Source organism: Macaca nemestrina, chromosome 12, assembly GCF_043159975.1.
Source record: "Macaca nemestrina isolate mMacNem1 chromosome 12, mMacNem.hap1, whole genome shotgun sequence".
Lineage (NCBI taxonomy): Eukaryota > Metazoa > Chordata > Mammalia > Primates > Cercopithecidae > Macaca > Macaca nemestrina.
This window is the reverse complement of record NC_092136.1, coordinates 118315338-118334134: the sequence shown is the minus strand read 5'-3', so window position 1 is coordinate 118334134 and position 18797 is coordinate 118315338. Positions and strand designations below refer to the sequence as shown.

The 18797-nt window shown below is 39.4% G+C and overlaps 1 protein-coding gene across 8 annotated transcripts in view; it reads right to left on the bottom strand.

Annotated features, from left to right (window-relative positions):
- Positions 1-18797, bottom strand: part of LOC105476407 (lysine methyltransferase 2A) — a 94239-nt gene that overhangs the window by 26403 nt on the left and 49039 nt on the right. For 5 of the 8 annotated variants that reach the window (XM_071075637.1, XM_071075640.1, XM_071075642.1 and 2 more), the window contains 18 exons: positions 17826-17957; positions 17165-17278; positions 13687-13833; positions 12599-12694; positions 12240-12360; positions 11174-11296; positions 10264-10448; positions 9263-9436; positions 8111-8221; positions 7742-7815; positions 6638-6831; positions 6166-6272; positions 4517-4654; positions 4091-4249; positions 3194-3311; positions 2701-2779; positions 845-1005; positions 137-322 (listed from right to left, as the gene is read on the bottom strand). In XM_071075637.1, coding sequence (XP_070931738.1) covers positions 137-322; positions 845-1005; positions 2701-2779; positions 3194-3311; positions 4091-4249; positions 4517-4654; positions 6166-6272; positions 6638-6831; positions 7742-7815; positions 8111-8221; positions 9263-9436; positions 10264-10448; positions 11174-11296; positions 12240-12360; positions 12599-12694; positions 13687-13833; positions 17165-17278; positions 17826-17957 — 2419 coding nt within the window. The remainder of the gene's footprint in view (positions 1-136; positions 323-844; positions 1006-2700; positions 2780-3193; positions 3312-4090; positions 4250-4516; positions 4655-6165; positions 6273-6637; positions 6832-7741; positions 7816-8110; positions 8222-9262; positions 9437-10263; positions 10449-11173; positions 11297-12239; positions 12361-12598; positions 12695-13686; positions 13834-17164; positions 17279-17825; positions 17958-18797) is intronic. The other 3 variants (XM_071075639.1, XM_071075641.1, XM_071075638.1) reach the window with 2 other exon arrangements.

The window sequence follows — 18797 nt, the reverse complement described above, 5'->3', positions numbered from 1 at the left end:
GGGGTGAGCCACTGCACCCAACCGGAATCTACATTTTCAATCAGTAAAAGTCACCGAGATAAAGCTGCCTGAAAGAATTACAAATTAATCTTTGGGCTGATCTTCTTAGGTCAAGTAGGTCAATAAAGTCTTTTACCTGCAGAAGGCAATGGCCGACAGCCAGGGGATCTCTGTGTCGGAGAATAACTGGGTGTTCGAATCCTGGGGACCTTTGAGATGACATGATAGTAACAGGAGCCAGAGGTTTGCGAATGAGGAGGTCGGTCTGGTGATGGAGGACTTATAATTTCAGCTGTGTTTTGATTCTCTTTTGATGAACTTTCTGTGGCAGGAAATAAAAACTCTTAACTGAAAAAGCCCAATTAAAATATCAAACTAATTAACCAATAGAAAGTCAGCTATCAGGTAAATGTAAAACTAGAAGCAAATGAGACCTCCCAAGTAAATGACTTTTCCCCCAGCTTTCAATCATAGTACTCCCTGAATCGAATTCAAGTTCCAACCCATCTTTCTTTTTTTTTTTGAGACACAGTCTCACTCTGTCACCCAGGTCGGAGTGCAGTGGCGTGATCTTGGCTGACTGCAACCTCTGCCTCCCGGGTTCAAGTCATTCTTGTGCCTCTGCCTCCCGAGTGGCTGGAATTACTGGGATTCCAGGTGCCTGCCACCATGCCTGGCTATTTTTTTTGCATTTTTAGTAGAGACGGGGTTTCACCATGTTGGCCAGGCTGTTCTTGAACTCCTGGCCTCAAGTGCTTCACTTGCCTCAGCCTCCCAAAGTGCTGGGATTACAGGCATGAACCACTGTGCCCAGCCTCAAGTCCCGTCTTGATTCAAGACTAACCTGTAAAAGATGTTGGACTATGGGCAATGGTCCTGTTTTCATCATGTTCAACAGTGCTGTTGATATCCGGCTCTACGACTGGAGGACGGCACTCCACTATCTTACACGTATATACACAGCGCTTGCGAGCATCTGTGGTGCTCCAGTATACCCTGGAACACCTGGGTAAACAGATTTGGGAAAATCATCATAAGGGAGAGGACAGAAACAGAAACTAGTATTTTTCAAAACCTCTCTTCATCCTAGGTTCCCTGGTCCTTTTAATTACAGAATTTAGCTTTATTTCATGGGTTCTTAGTACAGATTCCCCCAGTTAGGTTGTTCCAAGCTTTTTGAAGTCCTTGGTTTTTCTTAGCCTCTCAGAAAATAGCCTAAGATCTTTTTTTCTTATACCATAAGCAGGCACCAAATATAGTAAAATATCCTAAAAGCAAGAGAAAGAAAAATATTAACTACTACAAAAATTAGTTTTGGCCTTCAGGACAGAACTACCGCCTTACAATGTATACAAAGTATGGTCCGAAAATAAAACAAAGGGCAAACCTGTGGTGTTTCCTTTGGGAGAAAAGCCCCATGAGACAAGAGAAATGTAACTGCTTCAAATTTGCTGAATGCTAGTGGAGTCTGGTTTGTGTGAAAAGCTGCCAGCTAAATGTGGAGCACAGACTGTGTCATCGGAATAGGAATAGAGTAAGTTGGAGCATATATTGCAGAATGAGACTCCAACGCGAGAGCGGTAGAAGGGGAATTTTGAACTTGTATTGTTAGCTTGTTAGACATTTTAACAACTTGCTTCATATAGGTAAGATTATAAATTCTTTTTTTTTTTTTCTTTTTTTTGAGACGGAGTCTTGCTCTGTCGCCCAGGCTGGAGTGCAGTGGCCGGATCTTGGCTCACTGCAAGCTCCGCCTCCCAGGTTCTCGCCACTCTCCTGCCTCAGCCTCCCGAGTAGCTGGGACTACAGGTGCCAGCCACCACACCCGCCTAATTTTTTGTATTTTTAATAGAGACAGGGTTTCACCATGTTTGCCAGGATGGTCTCGATCTCCTGACCTCGTGATCCGCCTGCCTCGGCCTCCCAAAGTGCTGGGATTACAGGCTTGAGCCACCGTGCCCGGCCTAAGATTATAAATTCTTATTGAAAATTTTGATCATTATTGTGGGGATTTATAGTTTTAGAAGGACTTATAAAATGTAAAGTTGGGAACAGGGCATGAGCTGTTTTATCCATGAAAACAATCTGCACTCCTGAATGGAGATAAATGTAATTTGGAGGAATCTTTTTTTTTTTTTTTGAGATGGAGTCTCGCTCTGTCGCCCAGGCTGGAGTGCAGTGGCCGCATCTCAGCTCACTGCAAGCTCCGCCTCCCGGGTTTACGCCATTCTCCTGCCTCAGCCTCCCGTGTAGCTGGGACTACAGGCGCCCGCCACCTCGCCCAGCTAGTTTTTTGTATTTTTTAGTAAAGATGGGGTTTCACCGTGTTCGCCAGGATGGTCTCGATCTCCTGACCACATGATCCGCCCGTCTCAGCCTCCCAAAGTGCTGGGATTACAGGCGAGAGCCACCACACCCGACAATTTGGAGGAATCTTAAGAGACTGACCTTGTGTTTTCTACTTAGGTTTTAAGTAATTCTGAAATGATGTCAATAATACTTTCCTTCAATAACTGGATTCAGCTAACATAAATGCTGCTTTAGTCCCAATCTACAAGCAGATGAATCAGAGAACTAGCAAACTAAGTAATTAACTCTTAGTAGCAGTTTAAAGTAGCTAACAAGTATGCCTCTACATTTAATGACCTTCAGTGTATTCAGGTTGTGGGGCTGCTGTCTTCTCTTTATAGTGCTACTTACTGATATCCAATAGGAAAGAGCTTATCTTCACAGTCAGAGAGATCATTTAGAATTCCTAAGCAGTCGATTGTCATAGAGCCTGACCAAGGAAAGAAGAACTGATTAGAGGAGATAATGAGTGTCATTTTATTTTTTTGAGAGAGTCTCACTCTATCGCCCAGGCTGGAGTGCAGTGGTGCAATCTCAGCGCACTGCAGCCTCTGCCTCCGGGGTTCAAGTGATTCCTATGCCTCAGCCTCCCAAGTAGCTGGGATTACAGGCATGCACCACCACTCCCAGCTAATTTTTTTTAGTACAGATGGGGTTTCGCCACATTGGCCAGGCTGGTCTCCAACTCCTGACCTCCAGTGATCTGCCCGCCTCAGCTTCCCAAAGTGCTGGGATTACAGGCGTGAGATACCACACTGAGGGTCATTTTATAACTGAAATTTATAACCAGAAATTTCCCCAATGATATATACAGCCTTCCCCAATAACCAAGGCTAGGTCATACCAATCATCATGTGGATATTTTCTGGTTCCAAGCCATTGAGAAACTTCCTTCTCAAGCTGATTCCTTCAAAGTCCACAAACACTCTTCTGAAAACTTCAAATCCATTCTCAGGAACCACCTTAAATAAAACCCATGGTAGCTGTTAATAGGCTGTCCCTTTGCACATTATACTCATGATCCTGACTGTCTCAGAGTGGAAGGCACACAGCATATCTCAAAAGCATCCTTCTGTTTCACTTAGCAGGACACTTCTGTATTTCCCAAAAGAGATAGTGCCTCTAGGAACACCTAATAGAAAAGCAAAACAGTTTATCATCTTGCTATATTTTTGTATTTTTATTTTGAATTTCTAAATAATTCAAAAAGCAACTAAATAAGCCATGAAAAGACTTGAAAGAAACTTAAATGCTAAGCAGAAGACGCCAGCCTGAAAAGGCTATGTACTATATGATTCCAACTATGTGAAACTCTGCAAATGGCAAGACTATGGAGATAATAAAAACATCAGTGTTTGCCCAGGGTTGGGGAGAGGCAGGGGTGAATAGGCAGAGCGCAGAGGATGTTTAAGGCAGTGAAAATACTCCATATGATGTTATAATGGGGGCTATATGTCATTATATATTCATCCAAACCCACAGAATGTACAACACCAAGAGTGAAAGCTAATGTAAACTACAGACTCAAGGTAATAACCATGTGTCCAGTGTAGGTTTATCCATTGTAACAAATGCACCACTCCAGTGGGGGATGCTGATAATGGGGGAGGCTGTGCATATGTGGGTGCAGGGGGTATATGGGAAATCTCTGTACCTTCCAGTCAATTTTGCTGTGAACCTAAAACTACTCTAAAAAATAGTCTTTATTTTTTTTTTTTAAAAGCAACTGAAGCTCTCTCACTTCGCCTTTGATCAAATCCCGATGTCGTTGGCAATACACTTTTTTATCATCCAGAAAGACACAGTTCTTGGCTCGGGAACACATAAAGTGATAGTTGCTGGTGCAGGATGTGAGACAGCAACCCACGGTGGCTCCTGGCTTTTGGCAGAATTCACATCTCTAAAAATCCAAAAAGAAAAGAGCCCTATTCAGATTTTCAGATGTTTTAAGACGTTTACCATCTCCTCTATAGACTCATCCCATTCTGCAGTTCCTACAATTCATTTTATCTATTGGTAGTCTGTTGAATTATGTATATCAATACTTGTTGGCTAACTACCCTGATGGCACTGTGAAAAATATCAGTGAGGCCATATTCACCCACAGGAAGAATATCTGGAAACTGAGAGGGAATCCCTTGCATAAAATTTACCCATAAGGTCTTACCAGCTGCTTGCCCCTGATCACAGCCATATGCACATTCTTTAGTGATCCGTCATCATCTTCAAACACTTCCGCAGACCACAGAGCACAATTTACATGTGTCCACTCATTTTGGCCAATATATAGCAAACGACCAGCATCCTATAAAATAGAGATTTCTTTTTTCCTAAAGAATATAATGCCAAAGGAGGTTTTCCTCGGCATTAGCTTTTCTTCAGTGAGGATAACCTCAAGAAAGCAACTGTAATTCTTTAATGCAGGGAGGCACACAGAAATCAGAATTCATTTTGCAACGTTGCTCTGTTTCCACTTCCTTCTTTTCTAGATTACTTTTTCCATAGACTGAAACTATTTTACAAATCTAGAGAATAAAAAAATGAGCTGGGTATGGTGGTTCACGTCTATAATCCCAGCACTTTGGGAGGCTGAAGCGGTAGGATCTCTTGAGCCCAGGAGTTTGAGACCAGCCTGGGCAACATAGGGAGACTCCGTCTCAACAAAAACAAACAAAAAATTAGCCAGCATGGTGGTGCGCATCTGTGGTCTCAGCTACTCAGGAGGCTGAGGTAGGAGGATCGCTTGGAAGCCGAGATTGCAGTGAGCCAAGATCATGCCACTGTACTCTAGCCTAGGTGACAGGGCGAGGCCTGGTCTCAAAAGAAAACAAACAAACAAAAAGAGCAATAGGTGGTAAGTTTATAAAAATGTGCACTGACGTCTATAAACTGTATTTCAAAGTCAGTTCTCTCAGACTGTATTTAAGAGTTTTTGGCCGGGCACAGTGGCTCACGCCTGTAATCCCACCACTTTGGTATATGAGGTGGGTGGATCGCCAGCCTGACCAACATGGAGAAACCCCGTCTCTACTAAAAATACAAAATTAGCCGGGCATGGTGGCACATGCCTGTAATCCAGCTCCTCGGGAGGCTGAGGCAGGAGAATTGCTTAAACCTGGGAGGCGGAGGTTGTAGTGAGCTGAGATCGCGCCATTGCACTCCAGCCTGGGCAACGAGCGAAATTCCGTTTCAAAAAAGAAAAAAACAAAAAACCAAAACTTTTTAAAAAAATTGTAGGCTTACTATGTGTGCCAGGCACTAAATAAAGGTTTTACATACATTATTTCATTTAATCCTCACAACCACTCTGAGGTAAGCATTATTATCTTCATTTTAAAGATGAAACTGAGGGTCAGAGAGGTTAAACTACTTGCCAAAGTCAGTAAGTAGGCAGTTAAGCACAGAAATGTGTTCAGGCAGGCGGCAGAACTGGGGCTCTTAACCATTCTGCTATCCTATATGAAACATAAGTTTTTTAATATGCAACTTAGATTTTATTAACTTGCACAAAATATTCTTGAGGAACTTCCATTACAAATTACTAGACATCAAGGGTTTAAGGCAAATCAGTCACCTTTTAATCAAGAAAATCAGTCATTAAAAAGCTCCAAGTGCCAAATAAATAAAAGTTTGAACTAAGTGACAAATAAATAAAAGTTACAAGTTAATAAGTTATAGGTAAATAAAAGTTATAAATTAGTAAGTTGTAAGTAAGTTCATTAAATAAATGGCACCCAGTCATCAAGTATGGACACAAGGACAAACAGTTCTTTTGGGGTATGTATTAACTAGGGCCCTGTGTCGCAAAGTACTTACATTAGCACTGTCATCACCATATGTCAAACATAAAGCACACTGTCTATTGTCTTCTATGCCTGGGGGTGGGTTCAGCTCTGGACTGTCTTCTCGACTCCTATCAGTACCTTGAAATCCAAAAGACTCCCATCAATACCTTGAGATCCAGTTAAAATTGGCAATACTATGTCTGATTTCCAGGAAAAAAGAAAACAATTAGCTTACATAGCCTACAGCCTATAAAATAACCACTTTTCAAAGTGTTCAGAGTAACGCTATCTCATTATCTATGTTACAATACTCAAGAGTATTTATATCAAGTCCTCATTAACACCTCAAGTGAAGCAAAATTAATGATGGTATTACATTTAAGGATGACCTTAAAATTCCTTTCTGATAGCCAAGTATATCTAATTTTAGTGAACTGGATTCACAAAGTCAATCGTCTGCATCTAGAGGGAAATGGGTGATGACGCTCCTTTTGGTGGCTTACTCAAAATTGGTGGTGTAGGAGGATGCAGAGGAGTTGGTGAGTCTGGTTCTCCAGGCCCTTTGGGTTTGGGAGCTGGAATAATTTTCTTCATTAAAGGAGGCTGCTCAGTGTGGCTGTTTTCCTCTCGCTCCTGCCACTGAGCATAATTATGGTCAAGTGAAGGTGGAAGCACTGCGTTTGGTAACATCCCACTGCTGAAAATAATTGATTCAACAAGCATTTATTGAACTCCTACAGTATACCTAGAACTGTATAAAATAATCAAATTCTTGATATCACCTGTTGCCCCATGTACGAGCCATTCACAGAATATAAGAACAAGTCACAGCATTTGGAAAACTGCAGAAGTACACAGAACTTAATATTTTAAAAAATATCTCAACATATGACTCTTGGTTAAACTTGCTGAAACAAATGATAACCCTATCAAAAAATCAAAAGAGGCCAGACGTGGGGGCTCACGCCTGTAATCCCAGCACTTTGGAAGGGTAAGGCAGGCAGATCACGAGGTCAAGAGATCAAGACCATCCTGGCCCAAATGGTGAAACCCAGTCTCTATTAAAATATAAAAATTAGCTGGACGTGGTGGTACCCGCCTGTTGTCCCAACTACTTGGGAAGCTGAGGGAGGAGAATCACTTGAACCAGGGAGGCAGAGGTTGTAGTGAGCCGAGATCACGCCACTGCACTCCAGCTGGGCAACAGAACAAGACCCCGTCTCAAAAAAAAAAATTAATCAAATCAAATCAAATCAAAAGAATTTACATATGGAAAATCAAGAGCAGTACAAAGCACCATTTGAACTATCAGTCAAACAGAACCCATTTATAACAAGGCCAGCTACATGGCTATATCACACATGTATTGTACTTTTGTCACAATTAAACCAAGCTCCTTACAATAAAACAAATACAAAAGTAAAGAACAAAAAGGCAACTGCCTATAACAAACATTAAGTGTAGTCCTCAAAACAGCACCGAAAAGGCATTTCAACCAATTCATTTCTAGTATTAAAACCTTTAGGAAAACTGCAATCTAGAAATACGAGAACTCTCAGACTTCTAGCCGATGAGGAGAAAAAAAAAGTGATGCTAAATTCACTTACTTGCTTGATACTTTATTTGGCTCCCAAAACCTGGACTTTTTGACACTGAACCATGGAAAAACACGTTCCATTTGCTAAAATAAAACACAAACAAAATGTAAATATGTAAACATTCATTTAGATACCACATGAAAAAACTTCAAACCAGCTTCTCTGTCAATATGAGGATAATTTCAGGCCACCAAGGGAAAGATCCATCCACTCTGGCAACCTCACCAAATTCCTCTCAAAGAATCAGAGGATCAAATTAAACCAAAGATGTTTCATAGACATGACAAAGCAAAAAGTAGAAGAGAATAAGTTCATTGTATTCACAGGGTAGTTACTTATAGGTAAGCATTAAAACCATGAATTAGTAATATCATTCACCCGAATGAAGAAGGACTTGACCATGCTGTTGGCTTTTTTAATTTCTGGCTGTCCTCCATCTGAATTAATGGCTGCTTGAATGATCTTCACAATATCATCACTGAACTCCAACTGTATACAAAAACAAAATGTTAATTATTCTTAAAACAGTGTGTTCTAAAAACCATTTCCTTTTTCCTCCCTAATCATCCAGCACAGAGATCCAACAGAAAACTCGTACCCTATTTTAATGTGGTATAATACTCTTTGGCTGAGACCTTTGAGATTCAATTCACAATTAACCTGTGGCAATTAAGAGATGCCAGGCTAATGAGGTAAGAATGCAAACAAATTGGCTGTATCATGATAAATTATCCAAGCAGGTCCACAGTTTTTAATTTGGATTAAAATAAGCAAACAGTGTCTCAGGCCTGTAATCCCAGCACTTTGGGAGGCTGATGTGGGTGGATCACTTGAGGTCAGGAGTTCAAGACCAGCCTAGCCAACATGGTGAAACCCCATCTCTACTAAAAATACAAAGTTAGCCAGGCATGATGGCGCATGCCTGTAATCCTAGCTACTCAGGAGGCTGAAGCAGGAGAATCACTTGAACATGGGAGGCGGAGGTTGCAGTGAGCTGAGATCCTGTCACTGCCTTCTAGCCTGGGTAACAGAGCGAGACTCCATCTCAAAAATAATAATAAAGAACAGAATAGCAAATATAGACCATGAGATAATAAATGATCATTTCCTATACATTCTTAAAATCATAAAATTAACAGGCATCTATCTACAAATGAAGATCTTATAAAGAAAGGCACATTATTCAGATCTGATCTCAAAAGGGGAGGGAGAACCAATTAATTTCACATTAGCATTTTCCACATCAACAGTTTGTTAGTGCTTCCTCTTAATATAAAAATAATTTTCAGAAAACTGAGATGAAAGTGAAATAAAAGAACTATTTTAAGACATTACCTTCCCTTTCATAACCCTTCTTCTGAAACACAAAGCTAAAATAACTCATACATTTTTTGGTTTCTAAAGCCATGTGACATTTCTAAATATAATACAAATCATTTTTTAATTTACTTATACTCAGCCTCATGCCCCACAGATCCAAGGAAGCTACACTGGCACTAGAAATTTTGATGGCTCGCTGTAGAAACATACCACAGATGTGTAATTCCCTTGGTCCATCTTCCTCTTGACTCCTTCCAGATCTAAAGGCTGCTGATCATCCTGTTTGCTGACCTCTGTAAGAACTGGTGGATCAGGTCCTTCGGGGGAGCTGCGGGAAGGTATACTCTCCTCTGTCTCGGGATTTAAGTCTGGAGGCTTGGCAGCCTATTGCCAGGAAAGATATGTTGCTTTTATCTAACACTAAAACCAAGGTGTCCATGCAAATTCTATTAAAATTAATAAAGATGGTACTGAATGATTCATATTCATTTCATATTCCAAAGAACATGAAAATAATCAGATTTCTCAAATAGAAAAGGAAAGTTAAAAATGAGACTGTTATGTAATAGCTTAGCTAGGCTAACTTAGGAACTTTTCTTGGTAATTTCCAAACCTAGTATGAAGAAGCTGAAACTGTGTTCAGTTCCTTTTGAGTATAACATAGAAAGCAGCTAACTTTCCTATTAAAAAAAAGGGAGCTCTATTAAAAGATAAAACAGCAGCTTAGCTCTGAGTTAAAAGTGATCCATATGGTTCTTCTAATGACTACTTTATAAATGTGTAAAGTTCACAACTTACATAGACAGAAAGTGTTTTTCCAATTGATTACTATAACTGTCTCCTAACTACGAATCCTGCCTCTAGGCTCAGGTATCTCCAGTCCTTCTCCACTCCAGTCAGAATAATATTTTCTAAGAAGCAACTCTGATCAGGTTACTGTCTTGGGTGAAGTGCTTCACTGGCTCCCCATCACGTTCAGAGTATAAAGTCCAAATTTCTCATTATAACAGCAAGACCTTTGAAGATACAGCTCCTTCCCATTTCTTACTCTAAAGAAGGTCCTACTCTTGGCTCTAAATATTTTCCTAATGGTTATAGCCACAACAAGTAACTAAAAATTAAGTGAGGAGAATGAAGCAAAACAAAAGAGAAACACTACGTAAAAACTACCTAAGAACAAGCTCTCAGAAAAAAAATGAGACTTGGCCTACCTGCCGGTAGCGTAGCAAATGGCTGGTAGTCCGAGAATTCAACAAAGCTGTCAGAACTTGCTTCAGAGAAATCTGCAGCTCTTTTTCAAGGGCCAGTCGCCACTCTGCAGGGTGCCGCTCAGTACAGTTCACACAAGTGTAGGCCACACTTTCTGGCAGATTAGATAGAATCTCATACATCTCATCTAAGAAAACAAAAACCTACCATGATGAGGTCCTCTGAAGAATGGGAGAGAGGAAGAAGAGGAAACTATTCCACTGAACTTACTATAAAGCCATATGTTGGGCACCACATTAAGATTCTAATATCCTCCTGGATATCACACATATTGATCTCAAAAAGTGGCATTATTAATTAACACCAATCCTGAATTTGGTTATTGAGAATCAGGTTATGGAACCCACAAAGGACAGCAAATAAATACTTTAAAGGCATATATTCAAGATAAGTGAGCACAAATGTAATACAATGCTGCTTATTCTAGAAACTAAAAAATAAATTTAGGCCGGGCGCGGTGGCTCACGCCTGTAATCCCAGCACTTCGGGAGGCCGAGACGGGCGGATCACAAGGTCAGGAGATGGAGACTATCCTGGCTAACACTGTGAAGCCCCGTCTCTACTAAAAATACAAAAAATTAGCCGGGCGCGGTGGCGGGCGCCTGTAGTCCCAGCTACTCTGGAGGCTGAGGCAGGAGAATGGCGTAAACCCGGGAGGCGGAGCTTGCAGTGAGTGGAGATCACACCACTGCACTCCAGCCTGGGCAACAGAGCAAGACTCTGTCTCAAAAAAAAAAAACTTTAGAGATTTCAAATAACAACACAACCATAATTTTAGGTTTAAAGTGCTCTAGAGGCTTATAAATGCAGTAGTACCTATAAAGAAGAAAACTGAAATAAAAAGACTCCAACCTTCTGTACCTGAAAGATTCTCACATTTGGAATGGACCCAGCGATCACACTTCCCACATTGCATCATCTTACTCTCATAGTCATCATCATCGTAACATTTGTCACAGAGAGGGCAGAAGTTTCCTGAAAGCAAAGCAAAGTTTACAGCAGTGCTTTGGCTCACGTATATGTGTTTTTACGGCCCTTGACTTGCATATACCAACCCAATCTAAATCTTCTTCTGGGATCATGAACACCAGCATGGATCTACTGTGGAATGTTCACATATCTGCAGTCTCAAGATTATTCTGAACCCCTCAAATACTCACAGAAAAGCTTCATACGCCACTAGTTTTCTTTAGTTTACTAGTTTTCATTTATAAAGGTCATAAGGTAGATTTTCAAGGTAAAACAATAGAAAAGAATGGAAGAGAGAAATTTCTCACACATTTGAAAGAAATATTTAAATATTTAAAAGGAAGTGGCAATATGGAAGTCAGAAACAGTACATGTAAGCTTTTTCCTTATTTCTAGGGCATTTATATTAGAGCTTAGAGGAGCACTTCCTAAGATTCAGTACTCTGCATAACCTTCATAAATTTTCTTTATATACAGAGATCTCCTCTATTATTTTTTACTTAATGAACTTCTTCAAACTGATCTGCTTATCTTAGTTAAAATACTGAACTTTATATGATTATCCTAAGTCAGTAATATAATAGGTTTAATGTATTAGTTATATTAATATTTTTTCTAATATAACTATTAAAAGAAAATGTTTGGGTACCAACTAAAATCACTTCTGAAATAAACAAATGTATAATATATATACCACACTTTGGGAAATACTAGCTTAGAGGATTTCTTTGTGGTTAGTTATAATGAAAAGTCCTCTTAACACTTCCCATATGAACTAACAAGACATTTCTAGTTGCTAAGTTCTAAACAGGAACTTAGGAAATGTGTCTAAATGGTATCCTTGACATAATGTGTGAGACTTTTTATTTCATTTCACTAGAGAGTCTAGTTCACCTCCAAAACACCAAGTACAACCTCCGAAAGTTGGCAAAACTGGCTTTTTGGGTACCTTTAGCAAAGAGCTTGGCGCAGTCATGGCACAGTGAGAAATCGTGAGACCACTGTGCATCCCACCCTTTGCCTGGAGTTGTGGATCCACAGCTCTTACAGCGAACACACTTGGTACAGATCTAGAAAAGAGGAAAATAAATTCAACAGGAATTTGTTTTTAATATCTTTCCTTAACTAAAAGGTTCTCAAATGCATCCATTTATAGATTTCATTTCTCTACTGAGATGATTTCCTAGTAATGAGGCAAAAAGATTGTCATACTGACATCCTCAAGCATAGATATTTGTAATACAAGTTACATAGGCCCAATAGTCACAGGACGGTTCTCTATAAAAGAGCATCATGTGTATAACTTACCCAAACTTTCTTTTTCTTTGTGGGTTTGGTGGGGTAGTTTGGTCCCAGGCACTCAGGGTGATAGCTGTTTCGGCACTTATTACACTCCAGCAGCTGCTGTAAGAAAATATAATGGCAAAATGATGAGCATCATATTACCTTCACCCAACACCTATTACTTAGCACCCCATTTCACATTTACTGGCAAGTAAGTAGAGCACACAACTGTAAGTTTTAATTTCCTCACGCATTATTTACTCCTGCCAAAGGCACTTGGTGATCAGCATTCTTACTAGGGAGATTTGACTTATTTTTGGAATTTTATTCAGTATCATGTTTTCTGCCATTGTTCCAAAATTAAAACACAAAATGGGCAACTGATGACACCCAATTAAATACTAAAGACAGACTAAGCAAAAAGAGAAATAATATAGATACAAAATCTTAACTGGAAGACAGAAATAGAGATCGAAAAAGAAAGCAATACTCTGAGCACAGTCACCCTTGATTTCCGTGAGGGACTGGTTCCAGGACCCCCAGAGGATACCAAAGTCCATGGATGCTCAAGTCCCTTAGACAAAATGGTGCAGCATTTGCATATAAGAAAATGCACATCCTCCCATATACTTATTTTTTTTTGAGATGGAGTCTCACTCTGTCACCCAGGCTGGCGTGACAGACTGCACCACAGGCTGGAGTGGCTCACTGCAACCTCTGAGTCCAAAGTTCAAGAGATTTTCCTGCCTCAGCCTCCCAAGTAGCTGGGACTACAGGTGACCACCACCACGCCTGGCTAATTTTTTGTATTTTTAGTAGAGATGGGGTTTCACCATGTTAGCTCAGATGGTCTCGAACTCCTGGCCTCAAGTGATCTGCTCGCCATATACTTTAAATTATCTCTAGATTACTTATCATACCTAATACAATGTAAATAGTTGTTATACTGTATTGTTTAGCAAATAATGACAAGAAAAAGTCTGTTCACGTAGAGTACAGAGGCAGCTACTAATTTTTTCCCAGATATAATCAATCCAAGATTGGTTGAGTCCAGGGATACAGAACCCACTGACACAGAGGTCCAGCTGTAGTTCTATTACCAAGTTTTGTACCTTTGTAGCCTGATGTTGCCTTCCACAAACGTGACAGAATTTGCAGCGACGACAACACCAATTTTCCAGCTGGTCCTCCAGAGGGCGCTCGTTCTCCTCTAAACAAAACTTGTGGAAGGGCTCACAACAGACTTGGCAATATACAAACTATAGTAAGAACATGGGAAGATAGAAGTATGTCAAATAATATGTAGAAAAACATAATCAACCATACCCTCCTTATATACTTTGGGTTTTAGTAGTCCACTGGCATATATTTAAGTCAATACATATTCATTATAATGACTATGTAAAAAAGTACAGTATTGGGCACTGTGGGAGATTCAGAGTACTAAAGTGGTAATAACAGTGGAATTAGAAAGTAACAAAGTAAATATAATCCAAGATCTAAGAGAACATGCTAAGTGCCCTAAGAGTGGTATAAACAAAGAGCTATGGGAATGTAAAGGAGTGGGGTGAGGGAAATAGGGAGGGTTTAAACGTTTTCTGTAATATACGAAACAATTCTAAGCTCTGGTTTGTCCTTTCCATTTCTATTTTTTTTTAATTCATTTTTATTTTTATTTACTTATTTTTTTGACATAGAGTCTCACTCTGTCGCCCAGGCTGGGGTGCAGTGGTGCGATCTCGACTCATTGCAATCTCCGCCTCCCGTGTTCAAGCGATTCTCCAGCCTCAGTCTCCTGAGTAGCTGGATTACAGGTGCGTGCCACCACACCTGGCTAATTTTTTGAGACGGGGTTTCACCATGTTAGCGAAGATGGTCTCCATCTCCTGACCTCGTGATCCACCCGCCTAGGCCTCCCAAAGTGCTAGGATTGCAGGCATGAGTCACCACGCCCAGCCTCCATTTCTAATTTTAGAAATAAGTTATTTTCATATTGATATAGGATTTTCAAAAATACTAATTAGGATAATCCAGAATTTTCATTTGCCACAAAGGAATTATTGGGACAATTGGTCAAACCTAAATAAGGCCTATACATCGGATAATAGTAATGTACCAATGTTAATTTCCTGATTTGGTAATTATACCATGGTTAAATACAAGAATGTCCTTGATTTTTAAAAATACACACTAAAATATTTATAGGTAAAATGGTATATGTCTGCAACTTGTTCTCAAATTTTTAGACAAATGTATATCTATAGGTAAAATGTGTATATGTATTTTATTTGTTATTTTGTAGAAGAGATACACACAGAGAAACATATTAACACTTAGGGAATCTGGGTGAGGGGTACCTAGAATTCTTTGTACGACTCATAGTTTTTTTGTAAATCTGAAATCATGTCAACATAAAAAGTTTAAAAAGTTCGCCTGGAAGAGAGTTCATCAAGCACTGGTTATGCTTTAGGAGTGCAGTGCAGGCAGCAGGCTATTCTCTAATTCATGTTTTAGGAATCCTGTGAGATTGCTATGTACAACTATAAAGAATTTAAATCAGAACAATTATACCCTGAAAAAGAAATCTGTTTAATCCCAGAAGTTGAAGGACTGGTGCTATAAAAATAAGTTATACCTGTGGGTGGCATAAATGTGGGTGCAAAGCACTATATTAGGAGGGAAAAGAGATATAGTAGACCCCTGGCACTTGTAGACTGAATATTCTCAGTCTCAATGATATCTGAAGCAACTCCTGCACTTAGAACAATAAGTTGTTCATAATAGGGACTAAGAGAATATTTGCTTAGTAAATGAATACCAGGCAATAATTTGTAATTTTGCTAGTAATAACTTCAAATGGCAAGTGGGCAGGGTTGAGTTTCTTACCTAGTTTGTGTCTCACTGACTGCTCAACATTCAGATTTCAACCTAGCTTGGATTTTCTTATTTTTTCTTTTTTTTTTTTCTTTTTTATTTTTTTGAGACAGGGTCTTGCTTAGTTGCCCAGGCTGGAGTGCAGTGGTGTGATAATGGCTCACTACAGCTTTGATCTCCTGGGCTCAAGTGATCCTCTCACCTCAGCCTCCCAAGTAGCTGGGACTAGAGTAGCTGGGACTATAGGCACATGCTACCATGCCTGGTATTTTTTTTTTTTTTTTTTTTTGAGTAGAGATGAGGTCTCACTGTTGCTCAGGCTGATCTTGAACTCCTGAGCTCAAGCAGTCCTCCTGCCTCAGCCTCCCAAAGTGCTGGGATTACAGGCATGAGCCATTGCACCCGACCTGGATTTTCTTTACTACCTTTGCATACATATCTTATGTGGTAAGTAATAAGCCAAAGAGGTATCTGCCAGGAATTTAAGAACTGTAAAGGATGTAGGATATGTCCCTTATAAATGACAAACTACTGCTTCCTATTCAAAATTGTGCATTTTCCTTTCTCATTGTAAAGGTGGTACATACTGCAAAAAAACTCAGAAAGATTAAAAAAAAAAACAAAAAAACAGAGAAACAAATAGAGGTCACCCATAATCCAACCACACTCTTAATATTTTGGTATGAATCCTTCCAGATTGTTTTCTAGATATATATTCTAAAAACACTTTTCCAAACTAAGATGGGATTGTGCTTTATATACTATCTTGTAATCTGTTCTTTTCACTCAGTGATATGTTATGGACATCTTTCCATGTTATTACTGCAATTACTTTGGCACCAACCTAATAACATCAATCTATATTATCATCTTTAGGACTTCATATTTGCCATTATATATGCCCTATACTTATTTTAACCCATGCTCCTATATGGACTTTTGGGTTGTTTCCAGTTTTTTATTATCATGAACAATATTGAAATGAACACTACTTTATATCTACAGGTTTGCCAATTTATCTATTTATATCCATAAGTATTTGAAGTGCAATTGCTATGTTAGAGGATATACCTATTTTAAAGATAAATATATATTTCCAAATAATTCCCTCAGAAAGAAAGATTGTAACTAATCTATATTTCTTTCTACCAACAGAAAGTCCCCATTTATTCAGGATTCTTTTTTATCATGCTTTAATTTCCAGTTTTTGGTCACTAGAGGGCTAAAAAACAGACACCCTCCTTTCACCTCCCCCGCCACCTACCATGTATTTATTTCTAATTTTGTGAATTATCTATTTCTGTCTTTTGCCTATTTTTTTTTCTGGATATCATTCCTTTTTCTTATTAATTGGTAAGAGCTCTTTGTAGACAAAGAGGCTCTGATATACAATATAAAACCACCACCAACAGCATCCCTTTTAATAGACCACTGTATAATTTTTTCTCTTATTTAGACATCTAACAGAAAGATCAGAACTCTAATAAAGACTGAATTTAAGAGAGATGGGATTATTGATCTTTTCACTCTCAATAACTTTGCTACTCTAATAGCAGATTCCTTCCTAAAATCTCTAAAATACTTCAAAACATTTCTTTAGTTGGTTTAAACAGGGGATAGTACCTGCTAAACACCAACAAAACAGACTATAGTAATTTCATCCACAGAAAAATAATCTGTGTACTTCCTGGGGTACAAAGAAGCAGGATGCCTTACCTCTACATGCCCACTACTGGCACAGAGAAAGCAAACCACCCTGGGTGTTATAGGAACAGAAGTCAAGATTCCTAAGCCTCCCATCTCCCATACATTTTCTGCTTCACAATCCTCCTGTGGAGAGAGAAAGGTCACTTAGGAAAGTTTTACAATTACACAACTTTGGATGGAAAATAAGGATGAAAAGCATAAAATTAGTATGACATCAGAATGTCAGAGTATTTCATTTCAATGAGTCCAAAAATAACTGCTGCTTTAGAAAGTTTAAATCTCAGACACAGACTATTAAAAGGCTCGCTTATTTGTTCAATTCATATCGAATATATTGCAAAGATACACTGGGACTGAATTTCCCTTACAGTTTTGCTAACTCAAGGAATCATCATGGTTTGATACTTTCCATGTGAAGGAATTACTTCCTCTGATACTGCTCAGGATGGATAGGAATGTTTCATTATCTATGTTCTGCAGTCAGTTCACAAACAGTGACCTAAGAACACTGACCAAAGCTCTCCCAGCGCTAAACCTATCTGTGAATGGGAGTTCTTATTCATTTCCCCAGTTGGTGCTGATTTCCTCTTCCAACACCTTTGGTAGTAGCATTTTCTTTATTTAAAGTCTTTGACACTCAATATACTTTACGGTCACTGAAAACCTTTACCTTAAAGTCCACTCTGATCCTGTGGACTCCATCTGCTGGAATTTTTTGCTTAGAACTATTGCCATTGGAGAGAGTACTGAGGATGTTCAAAGTGCCTGCATTCTCCTGCTTATTGACCGGAGGTGGTTTTTCCTAAGGAGACAAAAGATGAATATAGAACAAAATCACACCCTATTTGCCTTCATATTTGCAACAGATAATAACACAAATGACAAATCTTATTAATAGATCTAAAAAACATGTTTCCAACATAAACAGAGAAATAATCTTCAAAAAAAAAATTTTTAAGAGATTGGGTCTTGCTTTGTTGCCTAGGCTGCAATACAGTGGCACAGTCATAGTTCACCGCAGCCTAGACCTCGTGGGCTCGAGTGATCCTCCTGCCTCAGCTTCTCAAGAGTAGCTGGGACTACAGGTGCATGCCACCATGCCTAGTTGATTTTTAAATTTTTTATAGCAACTGTGTGTCACTGTGTTGCCCAGGTTGGTCTCCAGCTCCTGCCCTCAAGTGATCCTCCTGCCTTGGTCCCCCAGAGTGCTGGGATTATAGATGTAAGTCACCACACTATCTCTTTATCCATAATAAATACAAATAGTGAAAACAAGGAAGGGTGATTTTTACAGACAAATAATTGCTAAAGGATGTTGGGGTCAAAAAATAATTATGCCAAATGGCTTTTAGAATAAGCAGATTCCTAGGCTAGAACATACAGGGCCACAAAGAAGGGAAAAGCAACAAGGAAGAGACCAAAAAAGAAACAGGCTAAAGCCTAAACTTTTTTTTTTTTGAGATGGAGTCTCGCTCTGTCATCCAGGCTAGAGTGCAGTGATGCAGTCTAAGCTCACTGCAGCCTCTGACTCACAGGTTCAGGCAATTCCCCTGCCTCAGCCTCCCAAGTAGCTAGGATTACAAGCGCCCACTACCACACCCGACTAATTTTTGTATTTTTAGTAGAGATAGGGTTTCACCAT